This window comes from Patella vulgata, chromosome 9 (genome assembly GCF_932274485.2).
Source record: "Patella vulgata chromosome 9, xgPatVulg1.2, whole genome shotgun sequence".
In the NCBI taxonomy this organism is placed as follows: Eukaryota; Metazoa; Mollusca; class Gastropoda; family Patellidae; genus Patella; species Patella vulgata.
In genome coordinates this window covers 12,243,458-12,258,729 of record NC_065887.2, presented here as the reverse complement: position 1 = coordinate 12,258,729, position 15,272 = coordinate 12,243,458, and the positions used below count along the sequence as shown (strand labels likewise).

Genomic DNA, 15,272 nt, shown 5'->3' with positions numbered 1-15,272 from the left:
GACAACTGTTGTAAAAGTTTAGTTTTTTTTTTTTTCTATCTCTCTCGTGTTGGTTTGGACATAGGCCAGCTGATTATTACGAAAATAGTGGCCTTCATAAAAAAAAAGGTAAAAGAATTGTTTTGTCAGTCACTTGATAGAGTGTCATATATTTAATTTCATAGACCTATAGAATGCTTGCGTACATTGCAGAAAATCTTCAAAATGTGCGTTCTGGATAAATTTTAGGTTATCCGGATTCTCGAAGTGAGTGGGCTGGTTTGTGTGCGGATGACAGTGTTGTGTTCACTGGCACACTGCTAGTCTTGACAGTTACTTAGCAAAAATAGCCAGACCGATTAGTCCTATTTTAATGATAGTAAACTGACCACTGACATAATCATAACGGTACACAGGTGTCAAGTAGGTTATCTTTGTCTTATTATCATGCATGACCGTGATCCACAAGAAGGTTTATTATTTGATGATGGGGATGCACCTTCCATGAGTTGGTAGCGGAATGGTATAATAGTAGACAATCCGGGGCATGGTTAAGGCCAAGGGTGAGGTGAGTGAGGAGGAAGGCTGTGGCTAAAACTTGGTGCTTTTTCCTATCGCTTGGATATTAATTTCGAACAAAATTTGATCTTAAATCGGTTCTTATGAAATATATATTTATTGAAACTGTAGGCTATGCTTCTTTAGGCCTATTAAAAGTACTTATCTGATGAGCCATGGTGGCTAAGTGAGTAAGACGCTGGCTTGCTAGCCTGGTGGTCGCGGGTTTGCTCCCTGTGTTAGCAGATAAAGTTCTTCAAAATTTTCTGGCATGGAGGAGGGTCTGGCAAGGACAGCAGTCTAGTTGTTCAGATGGTATGAAAAACTTAGGTCCTGTGTACACATTGGTATGCACCTAAAAGATTCCTTGGCAATTGGAATTCAATATCAAATTAGGCTGTAACATTGCTGTCCAAGCAAAATTTCTCTTCTTTAGCCCAGTTGGAGCAGAACAGTAGGAAGTTAAAACACCATTTCATTTATTTATCTGATTTTTTGTCTAAACTCACATTGAGTTTAAATACATGACATTGGTACTTGGCGGATAAAAAGACAACTCTATGCCAATCAAAGCAGAGTTTTTTTTTAAGTGACTGATTGATAGAGATGCATTCATTATTAGGGAAGCTCTTGTTTTCACACAGTATCGTGCAAGGTGGATGTAATTAACATAAAGCTGTGAAAAACACTGCACAATTATAGATGCTAATGAACTTATATGCACAGCCAATGGTACAGTTTTGCCAAATTTTTGTGTTGAACATCTGTATTGATTTTAAATTTAATTTCAGACTGTATGCGTGAAGATATGTGGACATCAAGATGACAGATATATTCTGTGAGTTAGATATTGATGATCTGTTATTCTATGAAAGATGTGGGGGTGGTACATTTGGCAGTGTATACAGAGCATTATGGAAATCACAAAATATGATAGTTGCTGTCAAGCGATTGTTAGTTTTAGAGAAAGAGGTGAGTAAAATGATTAAAAATTTCAGCCATTCTTGTAATAAAGTGTAAAAATCATCAGGGCAGCGTGGCTCGAGTTGATTTACCATTAAAGACTATTTCTTTCTTTCCTGCATGTAATGATGATTGACTCTTGAGATTTAAATCAGTCAATAAATTAATTTGTTTTCCAGGCTCAAGTTTTAAGTGTTTTAAGTCATCGTAATATTATACAGTTTTATGGTGCTGTTACAGATGATCATAACTTCTGTCTTATAACAGGTAAAATTATCTTATTCTAATATTGAGGGGATGGGTGGGAGAGTGGTCTAACGCAAATGCTTTAGATCATAATAGTCCACCATCGAGTCAACGAGCATTGTTTTGAAGCGAAGCTTGTATGTGACAAGAGTAAAGTCACCTGCCCAACCTCTTGAGATTTCTCTGGATCCTCCAATTTCCTCCTACACCTTAAGACCCTATTATTGATATATGTTAGTCCCTAAATGATCTAATTTGTGTTGACTGTATGTTCACTGGTACCTCACTATAGTAAATTATATTACCTGTTTGTAATATCATCTTAATAATTATACATATACACTAACTGCTTACTATATATTTTCATGAATAAAACCCAGTGATTTTTTCCCTGATATGTTTCATACAATATTATCTTGTTAGTCTTAACAGGGAATCGAAATGAATGGAATCGAAACTTAAATATTCTTGAAATTATCTTGTTTCTTTTGAAGACCTTTTTTGTATCACCAATAGTAATTGTCTTGAATTTGTTTTAACACTTGCCATTTGGAGACTGAAAATAGAGTGATTAAAAGTTTTCTTAAGAGTATAAGATATTCAAAATCTAATCAGAGCTTCTACTCCATTTATTTATACTTCCGAGCCCTGAGTTCACAAAGCATTCTTAACTTTCAATCACTGTTTATGAGAAATATCTTTGATCCAGAAACACCAAACTCCGCACATAGTTTCTTATTGATGTATTTGATACATTAAAACAGCAAAAGTTTTATAAATGGCTATATTTCAGTTTAAATAAGACAAACAATTTTGTGTAAAATCTTAACTTAAATTAATACTTTGTGAACACAGGGCCAGGTGTTTAAAATCCTCCAAGTAAAATTCAATAAAAATGAAATATCATTTCTTCTTCAAGTGGCATTTAGTAATTGAACAGTAACACGCTAACACTATTTATGGAATAACAATTACTGATTTATTAACATGCAACGCTTCGACCATAATACTCTCGTCTTTATCAAGCAAATTATTCCATAAATAGTGTTAGTGTGAAATATCATTTGTTTCTGTCATTTTTTCAAGTCTTTGCTGATCTCTTTTATCTTTCCTTATGAATCCTTTTGTTTCATCATCATCTTGTTTTATTTCATAATTTTGTTTTTTCCTATTATTCAGAATATGCTGCTCATGGATCCTTATACGCCTATCTGAAAAATCCAGAAAATGAGCTAGATTTTAACCAAATATTAAAATGGGCCCGAGAAATTGCTACAGGTAATAACATGAATTGTATTTTTTTTTTCAATTTGGTAGATTTTACAGGCTGGGTAATCAATCCTCTTAGTCAAATTACATGCCAGAAAATACAGACATTTAACTGAAATAAACTTAGATTACACGAATAGCAAAATTCAGGACTAGTAAAAGCCAGAACGTTAAAAGAAATGCTCCTACATGGGCTGGGGTGATCAGGGAATAGTAAAGGCTAGAGAGAGTTGGGGGAAATGCTCCTACATGGGCTGTGGTGATCAGGGAATAGTAAAAGCTAGAGAATTGGGAGAAATACTTCTACATGGGCTGGGGTGATCAGTTGGGAGTACTCCTACATGGGCTGAGGTGATCAGGGACTAGTAAAAGCAAGAAACAGATGAGAGAAACATTTGGAGATGTATTATTAACATGTATTAAAAATGTTTGTGTTGGCTGAAAACTCTTAACATCTTTGTGTAATTTTTTTTTTTCAATACAAATATATGTTAGAGGTTTGACACCTTGCTTACCAGAGTTACTGATATTTTTTTAAAGGAATGAACTACCTCCACTGTGAAGCTCCAGTTAAAGTAATTCACAGAGATCTCAAATCAAAAAATGGTAAGATATCATAGTTTAGATATTTTGTTTTATCACATAGAAAAGTTTCAAAGTGCTTCCATGTATTTGAATTAAGGATCTGAATATTATTGTTCTGTTAATTCTTCATAAATTCAGAATCTTTTATCTTGCTGTTAATAAACCTTCAGAGTCTTTTATCTTTGTGTTGAAAATAAACCCAGGATAACAGGGCTCTTCAGTGTTCATAAAAACCCCAAATCACTAGTTGCTGTTAGTAAAACTTGAAATGAAATGGGCTTTAACTTCTTAACATCTTTCTTCTCTGCACCAACTGGTGTAATGAAGACAACATATCCTACAACCTACTTTTACTTTAATTTCCAACTGATGTTACTGATGGGGGATTTTTAACATGCATGCCATACACTACAACTCAGGTATCATTTGGTTATGTTGTTTCTGTATTTAAAAATTGGTTCCCACGTACAAACTGGGTGATTTAATGGTATATATGGACTAAAAACATATTCAAACTAATTAATTTGTCATAACTTTGCTTCAAATCCTTCTCAAACATTGTAATTGCAAAGGAATGTCCTGCTATAAAAATTCGATCAAACCAGGTCATGTTTACGTCACGTGACTTACCTCTCTTGGAAGTCAGAGGAGAATTCATTGCATACATAAGACGATGTTGTCTTTAATCGCTTACTATTTATTACAAATATCGAATCGTAATTAAATTCTCGCATTATCCACTACCCACGTTCGCGTGTGACCTTTGACATCACGCGTGCAGAAATTCCTAATCGTCAGGATTAGGGGAACCCTTACATTTTTGTCCTGTATACGCTCCATGAGTGTTTTTCAGGGAATCTAGTATTTTTCTAGTAAGATTGGATATCTCTACTTTCCATATATACCAAAATTGCCATACTTTTATCGGAAATAACCAACTGATAAATACTTTTCTGGGAACCCATCTTTAATGTTCGGTATCAAGCTGTTCAGTTTCTCAAAAGGTGTTGAGTATTTAATAGACTAATTAATTACTCAACACCTTTCGAGAAACTAAACAGTTTCTCAAAAGGTGTTGTGGGTCTGTTAATTACTCTGTTAATTACTGAACACCTTTCGAGAAACTAAACAGTATCTCAAAAAGGTGTTGAGTAACAGTTATAAACCTAACACTCATTAACAATCTAAACAGACCCTTTAAACTACACAACAGTAGAAACTAAATGTTTTTTTATGATTCTCAACAGATTTGATTAGATTTCAAACAATGGTTTGAAACAGGGTTCTTAATCCTTTGTGAAATGAACCAGCCAGAATTGAGTTAAATGAGATCCCTGTAGGAACTGTGTTTTAAAATTTTAAGCTTCTATTCCCTTGTTTTTAACCAGACTTCAACAAAAATAATTCTTGGTAATTGTTATGAGGAATATCGTATTCTTCTGTATGTAATTACCACAAAAATTACGACCAATAGGTACACCGTTCAGAAAATTTTCCATATTTTATTTATGTACCCGCTAGAAATTCATGTCAGTAATATTCCTGAATAAATTACTATATTCGTTTTTTTCGATGGATATAAGCTGATTCGACACCATGGTATTTCTTCAGAACACAATTTGTAGGGTGTTTTTCTATCACCTAACTTGCAAATGTTTTATTCATTCGTCCATCCATGATAGACACACAGTGATCACGTGATAACCATAATTGAAATGGCTTTAAAATTAAATTCCATACGACTGTGCCATATAGCTTTCAATGACAATAATGACAATATTGTTTTAAAAAATAAGCCTCTGTCAGCATGTGTATAAAATAAAACATTGTAATGGTACACACTATTTAAAACTACATGTAAAACTAGCATCGCTGTTTTATTGACCTAATTCAAATCGATGTCATAATCATCGAGGGATTTGGCGTTGGAGATCCATATTATTAATGACTGTTTCTCTGTGTATTCAGTGTTTTATCCGAGGATTATATTCAACTAAGATTTAAATTTAACTAACAACTAGTCAGTGAAACCATTAAATTATGATCCAATTATTATTTTAATATCTACCGGCACACCTGGAATTCATACAGAGCGTCGAAGGCGCGCGATAGATGGACAATCCATGCCAAGATCGTCTTCCTTCGAATGCCACGTGGCTTATTTCCTTAAAGGTAACTTACTGGACCTGTTATGAATAATCAGCAAGCTTGGTTTGGTTATTTACTGGATTATCAAAATTACTGTTACTTATGTTAATTACTTGGATTATGAACCACATGGCTGATTCTCACTAAGGTATGACTGTTATTTTAGTCGACAAGCAAGTTGATTGACTACTTAATTAACAAGTAATAATTAACCTGTTGTAATTTAGTTGAAAGTAGATTGATTCATGATACTATAGTGGCTGGTTCATTGTTTTACCAATCGGCTTGATTGAACTTCAGGCGGCTAAAGTCGACAAAAATAGCCTATTAAGATCCCTGGTTTGAAACTAAACATTAAATACAAAAACTCCTGCTAAAACAACACAACTAAATGATACCCAAGTTGTAGAGATGGTGTGCTCTGAACTTCTTTTTTTTAGCCCCATCCAAAACACATGGGAAACTTTCTCTTCCAATACCTTGATAAAACCTCCTGGCTAGTGAACTAGTGTCAAATTCTTTTTTATAGCCCCATCCAAAACACATGGGAAACTTTCTCTTCCAATACCTTGATAAAACCTCCTGGCTAGTGAACTAGTGTCAAACTCAATGAGTGACAGCAGATTATGACGCTCTCTTTATACCCCCGTCAGAACGGAGTGGCATACTTACTGCGACGCTGTGGCGACGGAAAATGGTCGCAGAGGACGTCAAGATCGCCATAAGTGTGCTAAAAGTGTGGTGGAAACGCCAAATATCGTGCTGTGGTCGCCATGGTCCCCAATGATTGCCGGGTCACAGCATTTGTTTTGAGCATGTTCAAAACAAATGCCAAGGTTTTGCGATCTGACCTGGAAATCTGTAAGAAGACAAATTTAATCAATCAAGTGTGTAATTTTTTGGGACATTTTCTCACGTTGTGTTCATGTTTGTCGTTGACCTTGTGCATATACCACATATCTGTCAATTGAATATGGAAATATGATTCCATTATTTTAAGACATCATAAAATAACTGTTTCTTTTAAATTATTCTAAGCGTAATATTTTTTTTTCTCTATAGTTGTTATATCAGAAGATTGGACATGTAAGGTAAGAAAACTACAATTCTATTGTAAAGTATTATGATGTTCAAGTTAGTAGTATTCAAATCTCACACATAGATTTCACTATAAGGATGCCAGGCTTCACCCGGGGTTGAAATTCGGCCGTGGCCGAAAGCCTGGGGGTCTTGACTCTGAAACCGGAAGTGGTAGGCCATCACCATCAGAGCTATTTTACTCACTGGTCGGAGCTACCTTTATACACAAAATTTTAGCTTTGGGACAGACAAGCAAATGACAGTCACAAATATTAGTATAGATTCATTGCCAACACAATCATACTATGTAGAGCTTAAGACAGTTTCTTTTAAAGCTACTGCTTATTATTTGATAGATTTTGAATTACTTCAGATGATATTGACAAACTAGCACCAACTTAAACAGGCATTATGTAAGAGCTAAATCTGCCTATTGCAGGTCTTTTTTTAGGCCTTAAATGTTATAAAAAACATTAATTCGTCATTAATTAACTTACCAAGACCATAATCTACTCTTGATGCCATCGGATGGCTGCGATATAAGTAGATTTAAATACATTTTGTGGTCGATGCTGTTACCGAAAAAATGGATAGTGATGATTTTTTTTTTATCGTAACAACGGTAGTAATGACAATCAAGGCATAAGTATAATAGGCCCAGAGTCAAGTAATTTGACTGAAATCTTCAGGATATTCTCTTTTCATTATTTATTTTTTAACTGTTCTAGCGAGAATTGTCAGCTCTTTATCTTATCATACCTAATGCTGCTTTAAGTGTTGGACATCTTTTTAATCCAACAGAAAACCAAGTCGGGAGATTGTGGGGGGGGGGGAGGGGATGGGATGACCTAGCGGGTATAGTGCCATGCTTTGAGCTCTAGCTGGCTGGTCACCTCTGACTTGCGGTCGTGGTTTCGATCCTGGGTGTGAGTGTATGTGGCTTGGAGATAGAGGCGCCTTCTCAACCTTGTGTGCTTACTCCGGTTACTCCGGTTTTCTCCCACAGGAAAGACCCCTGCGCGTGTGCTAAGATAATAAAAATGAAAAATAAGACTTGTCAATTTGAGTACATTATGCAAGAATTAAGCAAGCAGTCGAAAATTTCAATTTGTCTAAAAAAAATGCATGGTCAGGATTTACAATTTCAAGTGAAAATATAGATATATTTTATTGAGGTATGTTATTTTTTGGGTTTTTTTTTTTACAGTTGTGTGATTTTGGGGCATCACGGTTTATTGGTAGTACAACGAAGATGTCTCTAGCAGGAACGTTTCCTTGGATGGCACCAGAGGTATAGATAGACATTTATATTTAAATAGGAAATAAAGATTTAAAATCAGCTATTTTTTTGGACCAGGAACTGGTTGCTAACCGCTACTCATCTTCTTCTTCTTCTAGGAGTAATTCTCTTTGAAAATAGTCAGTTGTAACATGGATTAGGGTCGCCCGTCCATCCTTGTATGTTTACTCCGTGTCCTCCAGTTTCCTCTCACTGCTAAAGACCCCTAAGTGCAAGCAAATTATTGAAATAAAAATTAAACCATGTTACTCCTGAAATGACCTACTTTGTATCAAGTGGAAATTAAACCCCATTTCTCTCTCTCTCCACCCTCTATAAATGATGTGGCAGTAACTGTGAACCAGAATATTTTATTCGTATGGCTTTATTTTCAGGTTATACAAAGTTTTCCGGTATCAGAAACTTGTGATACATGGTCTTATGGAGTTGTAAGTATTTACTTTATTAGCTTCCGATTCATGCACATATACACTTCAAGATCTTATGTTTGATGTACCAGTTGTACCAGTGTCAACGGGGTAAAGCAACCGTGTATCTCTGAAAACTACTAACTAGACCAGCCAACTCGTACTTTGAGATCTAGGCATCAAACCAGTTTTTTCCTGTGGGCTCCCCATGGGTGTTTTTCAGGGAATCCAGTATTTTTCTAGGAAGACTGAATGCCTCTACTTTCATTATATACCACATATGTCATGCTTTTATTGGAAATAACTACCCCATAAATACTTGTATCTTTAACCAGAAATAAAGAAGATATGAAGGGAAACAACTCTTATTTTCATACTCTGTGTTTTGTATTGTGTATATCAACCTATGGTTTTTCTAGGTATTATGGGAACTGTTAACACATCAAGTACCGTTTAATGGTATAGAAGGTTTTCAGGTAGCATGGTTAATTGTTGAAAAAGGGGAGGTAAGTTTTACATGGTTGATAATTCTCTATTTGCTTATTCTTTAATTGCTTTATTGAAAATACCCTTAGATCTAGCTGTAATTGCTTCAGTTAAATTGACGAGGGTCATGCATGTTGTCAGTTCTGCTTTCTATTTCGAGAACACTTGGTGATGCTACACATTTATATGGAGGTTCAGTTGATCCAACAAATTCAGACTCAATGTGTGAAACCCCAATAATAATAAAAGGGAAGAATTGATTATGAGGTAGTATTTCTCTGTTGAAATGTTGGAATTATGTTTTTAGCGTTTAACAATACCCAGTACTTGTCCACCATGTTTTGCTCGGTTAATGAGACAGTGTTGGGAAATGGAACCCAAAAAGCGGCCATCATTTAAACAGATACTAATGGATCTTGACAAGCTGCTGGAAGATGGTAGGTGTTGTAAAATGAATTGTTTAAATAGACAAATACCTCGTCTCTTTACTTTTAAGATTTGTCTGGGAATTTATTTAATTGAAATTGAAGGGAGTAGAAGCTCTACATACCATCTGGGGGTGGGGGGTAGATGGCCTGTCATAAGGTCTGTCATTGATTCAACTGGCGTGGTAACGAAGTAGGGTTGTGGGTTATCCTGGGTCCTCTGGTTTCCTCCCACTGCTAAAGATGCCTACAATGCAAGTGAATTATTGAAATAAAATAGATCCATATGTTAGTCCCGAATTGACCTAGTTTATGTCGAATGGAAGTTAAAGCCCATTTCTCTCTATATATAGGCATGTGATTATATTTGTTATTATTCGCTGAGATTGAAGAAACACTCAAGGGATTACACTAAATCTGTTGGGATGCTTGATAAAATTAGGAATTTCCTGGTAAACGGTTTACACTGTAAGTAAGTTCGGATTCTAGATATCAAGTATCTAAGTCAATGTAAGTGAAATCAGAATGAAAACAATGTATTAATGGTTTTGTCCTTCACTGAACATGGTTAAGTTATTTTTGAAGATTAATTTTTTCTTTTCTTTTTTTTTTTTTTTTTACAGATTTTGTAGCTGATCAAACCAATTCATTCTTAGAACATAAAGAAATATGGAAGTAGGTTATTTATTAACTTTAGATTTAACCATCTTGTGTTCACACAATTAATCAAATAATATTCACCGTATCTGTCAGTAAAATGGCCCTTCTGTAACTGTCACACAAGTCAAAATTGTTTAAATATTACACTTATTACTCCATGTAAAACATTGCAAATAATTGGGTATATTTGAAACCTCTATCAACACTCAGAAAAAACTACAATGCTCTTACCTTCTTTACAAAATTAACAGCTGGGTAGATTGAAATACACTGAGTCCATGTGATGTGTATATAATAGCTGTTTGGATGGTACGAAAAACCTAAATCCACCTGTGTACACATTGGCGTGCACGTTAAAGAATCTTTGACAGTTTGAAATTGAAGAGGGTTTGACAAAAATGCGCCTGTCTGGACAAAACTGTCCCGCATAAATAAAAATTGCCATATTATGTTAACAAAACTAAATCCCTTTCCATTCCAACTTGTAAGTGACGTTTAACACAATATCGACCAGTAACGATTACATAGTAGTGTGTCTTGATATGTTGAAGGGTTAGGTTGATGAGTATTTTGTATTTATATTAACAGGAAAGAGATAGAAACGACGTTAACACGATTGAAGAGAGCTGAGAAAGATATAGGTGTTAAAGAGAAGGAGTTACAATCACGAGAACAACAGTTACTGGTACGAGAAAAAGATTTAGAACAGCAATTTAAAGTAGTGGTAGGTTTACTTCATTTAAACTTTTAATAGCCTCTAGATCAACCCTGCAGGCATTATCTGCGATATTACGTGTTGTGGATGCAGATTTAAACACCAACCAGTGCTCCGCATGTAAACCAGAGAGAGAGAGAATTGATGTTTAACATCCAGTCAACACAAACTAGGTCATTTCTGGACGAACATATGGTTCAATTTTATTTGCTTGCATGTAGAGGACCCAGATAAAACTCTTGCAGTTGGTCAGGCGACCTTACTTCTTGTCATGTACAAGTGGGGAATCGAAACTATGCTGTTTAATTGACTCAATAACATACCTTATGAACCAACATATCTTTGGAATGAACATGAATTATCCCTGGAAAACAGATAGAACTAAGGTCCATATATACCATGGCAGCATGTTAAAGATCCCCTAACAAGTGGAAAGGGAAATTACATTAAGCTGTAGCACCATTATCAAAATATGCCCTTCCTCTTTAGCCCGATGGGTGCACAAAAATAAGACATTAACCCCAATTTCTTTTCATTCTTATTTGTAGATATTTATTATAGTTCAATCAATTTGTCTGTTTTATTGTTGTCCTCCATCGAAGAAAGCAGGGGACTATTAAAATGGGTTTTTCCGTCCGTCTGTCTGTCTCTCCGTCTGTCTCTCCGTCTGTCTGTCTCTCCGTCACATTTTTGGGGACACAATAACTCGCCTTCTAATTGAGCTAGAATGTTCAAACTTGGTGTAGGTGTTTATGAGGTCAATGCCTTGATTGAGTGTGAAGATGAGCATTTTATGCTTATGGTAAGCAGAGATAAGCAATTTGATTGGCTGATGCTTTGGGACACGATAATTTTAGTTCTAATTAAGTGAGAGTGATGAAACTTGGTGTATAGTTTCATTACATCAATATCTTGAATAAGTTCGATGATGAGAATTTTCTGCTTAGGCTAAGGAGCGATAAGCATTTTGATTGGTCAAGACTTTGGAACATAACAACTCTGCTACTAATTGAGGTACACTGTTTAAACTTGATGTAGATGTTAATTAGGTGAATGTCTTGACTGAGTTCAATGATTAACATTTCGAGCTAACGCTAAGCAGAGATAAGCAATTTCATTGGTCGATGCTTTGGGACAAGATAACTTTGATTCTATCTGATAGAGAGTAATGAAACTTGGTGTATAGTTGATAAGCAGTTTGATTGCTCGATACTTTTGAAAAAAATAAATGTGCGATTAATTAATATGTGTCATCTATTTATTTTGAGATTTCGGTGGGGGACATCGGCCTCACTGTTGCCTTGTTTTTTATAGCAATTAGATAATCATGATGTTAATACATGGAGAGAAGTTGATGTGGTGAGATATTATTTATAAATAGATACAAATATTTACACAAGTTGATATGTTAATGTTAACGATAATAAGTATGATATATCACACCCTTTTTATAAATAGATAAATACAGTGATGGGATGTTTAATGTAACGATAATAAGTATGATATATCACACCCTTTTTATAAATAGATAAATACAGTGATGGGATGTCAAAATTTTTCCTGTCAGACATTTTTACCGAAAATAAAGGGACATAACTCTTATCGTTATTTAAGAAGGCAGTTTTTAGACCACTCACAAAAATCACGTGTCAACAAAATATTCGAATTCGATGTAATAAAAAATATGTGTACCTCCTTATTTTTCATATTTAATTCCTGTGCGGTATTCAAATTTATGTCAGTAATATTCCTAAAAAATTATGTGATATCGTAATACGATAGAATAAAAGCGTGCCGACTACTGCCCATCCGTACTGTTTCAAATTCCTCCAAAATTACCATATTTTTCGTGTCATAAGTCGATATATTTTTCAGCAGAACTCCGGGATTCGTCTTATACTTTTATACGGAGGGTAAAAAAAATGATATCCCGAAATTTATTTGGCAGTAAACATCGCTTTACCACAATGAGCGAGTGACACCATCTGCTAAATAAGTGCATTCAACTCTAACACGCGCTATCGTCTAAAACAATTAAGAGCATGTCCGCGAGAAAACCATGCAGAAGGTGCTAAGGCTTCAATCACAGATTTTGACCAAATTTGGTTTATAAGTTGGGATAGTCCCAAAACACATAAATGTGCAATATTAGATAAATCTTTCAATTCCTGACAGAAAATTAAAAAAAACATTTTTCATATGGTGAAATTGCCCAAATCCATCTTTTCTCAAATACCATCTTTGACAAGTCCTCACACCTTTACTATACGTAGCAAAAAGACCAAACTTATACAGTTTGTAGATAAACTAGTGCTGTTACCACAAAATTAATTTCAGACGATTCTAGCGAACGAGATCTGTATACGAACTGGATATCAAAACCTATCTAAATTCCTCATTTTTCGTCACATAAAGTTTGACGCCCTATAGCTACTTCTTTCATGGGGTGGGTTTCAAAAATTTATGTTCACGTGAACAAGCATCCTCCCAACATTTGATACAAAAAATAAAAATGACCGGAATCAACATGACAAAAACTAGGTAAAGCAAACAATAACCCATGAAATTAACATTTAATTTCTCTATTTTGGAGATGATTAACCGTAGTAGATAAAAAAAACCTAACAATTTTTGTTTCTTTTTATTCATATGGTGTTTACTACCAGCCCTAAAATACATTAGTTTCTGTTTTATATCAATGTCTTGAAAAAAATACTTTAAAAGGCCTGTAATCGTCCATAGTTCATCTGGCGCTGACGGGAATTGGCTTCCGCAGTTGAACTTACATTGGAGTATCGACGTGCTCAATGAAATGATCTTAACAAAACATATCCATTACTCTCAAATAGACATTATTTTAGATAAAATAATCCAAATAGGGAGATTGCATAGGGCCTCTCTTAATCTAGATCAGGCTATGAAGGTGTAGCTGACGGCGCTCGAGAGCCGTTGCTACCATGCTACACTTTTCAATGTCGCCCAATTCGACGCAAGGCAGCGTTGCCGTTAAAATTTAAGCTTCCACATTTCTGTATTGTAGAAATCAGTGAATGTGTCCAAAAATGAATAGTGGAAACATGCTCTGAAATTGAACATTTTGTAGCTAATTTTCGGTGACCTGTTGGAAAATGAAAACCTTAAAGAGACAATACAACAAATATGTTAAATTGTCAATACAACAATACCAAATATACAATAAATACAAATATACACTTATATACAGTACCACATGGTACAAATGATGGCTATGGCTATGATACAAGTCAAAAAATTTATTTCTCTTAATTAAATTTGCAAAAAATGTATCGCAAAAGCTTATTTTTAGCACTTTTCAATAAGCTCTATATTTTAAATATATGTATGTTGCATTCCGGTCTTTTTTTTTACACATATTGATACTATGTGCTTAGCACCTCAAAACCATCCAAAGAAATTCTGCTTGCGACCATGAAAGAAAAAGTTACAGTGTATCTTTTTCTGTACTACACGGACAATGTGAATATGGTACTCTAAAAGAAGTCTCCCCAAAATTAGTAGGGACTGATTTTTTTTTCAAATTAGTGCTGGGTTGGAAGTCGACCACCCGCTTTATCAGACAGGGTCAAAATTAAAAGGTTGCTATTGCACCATAGAATGAAATCTTTGCTTAAAAAGGGTGATAAATACACATGTGAAAACCAAAATTTTACCCAGAAAATGACTATTTCCAGTACAGTCCTTTATAGCGACATCAGGTTGTAACCACTTCAGCATGTCATAAGTTTGATCAAAAACTTCCCCCCCCCCCCCATCTTAGCACCATTTGCGATTTTTGCCTGGTCTTCTCGCGAATACACTCTTAAGTACTTACACTATTCCAATCGACATATTCGTCAACATTGCCTAGTGTACTTATTTCTTTACCTAAAAACGTAAACCCCATTCAAAATATGATCATAGATCCGAGAATATGCCATTACAATAGAATCTTTTCTTCAACATATTTCAAAGTCAGAAGCTGTTTTTCATTCAAGTTTATCAGATTTTCTTCAAACAAGGACAACTTTGCTCTGAAAATTCTAAACATGCTTCGAACAATGCAATTTTGATAACTTCTTTTTAAAACCGGCAAGTTTTCCTAATAAGTAAACCTGTGCCGCATCGCAATTGTACATATCATTTACTGTCATACAGCCGAGGCTAGATGTAGAGTAATGGACTCTGCCGAGGTTTGCAGAGTGCTATAACCGTGTGCGATCAGAAACAGAGTTAGCAATATCTAGTATTTTTCGGATATGTATGTGTGTGAGAAATAGCTTTATTTAACGCTCGCTTCCACCGAAGTGATATCGCAGACGAGCTATTGGATACATATTGATTTGGGGTGTAATTAGAATATGTGACATATATGACTAATTTCTACGTGCTGTCGGCCGACATCAAGGAAATTAAAACATATACGGGCAAAATCC

At 35.0% G+C, this 15,272-nt stretch overlaps 1 protein-coding gene across 1 annotated transcript in view; it reads left to right on the top strand.

The window, feature by feature from the left end:
- The first annotated feature begins 41 nt into the window (after positions 1 to 41).
- The window catches only part of LOC126832380 (mitogen-activated protein kinase kinase kinase 20), a 31,814-nt gene continuing 16,583 nt past the window's right edge, over positions 42 to 15,272 (top strand). Inside the window, exons 1-13 of the mRNA XM_050563133.2 lie at positions 42 to 108; positions 1,329 to 1,509; positions 1,680 to 1,767; positions 2,926 to 3,024; positions 3,556 to 3,621; positions 6,811 to 6,839; positions 8,036 to 8,119; positions 8,503 to 8,556; positions 8,955 to 9,041; positions 9,329 to 9,458; positions 10,070 to 10,121; positions 10,695 to 10,830; positions 12,136 to 12,180. Of these exons, the coding sequence (XP_050419090.1) occupies positions 1,360 to 1,509; positions 1,680 to 1,767; positions 2,926 to 3,024; positions 3,556 to 3,621; positions 6,811 to 6,839; positions 8,036 to 8,119; positions 8,503 to 8,556; positions 8,955 to 9,041; positions 9,329 to 9,458; positions 10,070 to 10,121; positions 10,695 to 10,830; positions 12,136 to 12,180 (1,020 nt within the window). The 5' untranslated portion in view covers positions 42 to 108; positions 1,329 to 1,359. The remainder of the gene's footprint in view (positions 109 to 1,328; positions 1,510 to 1,679; positions 1,768 to 2,925; positions 3,025 to 3,555; positions 3,622 to 6,810; positions 6,840 to 8,035; positions 8,120 to 8,502; positions 8,557 to 8,954; positions 9,042 to 9,328; positions 9,459 to 10,069; positions 10,122 to 10,694; positions 10,831 to 12,135; positions 12,181 to 15,272) is intronic.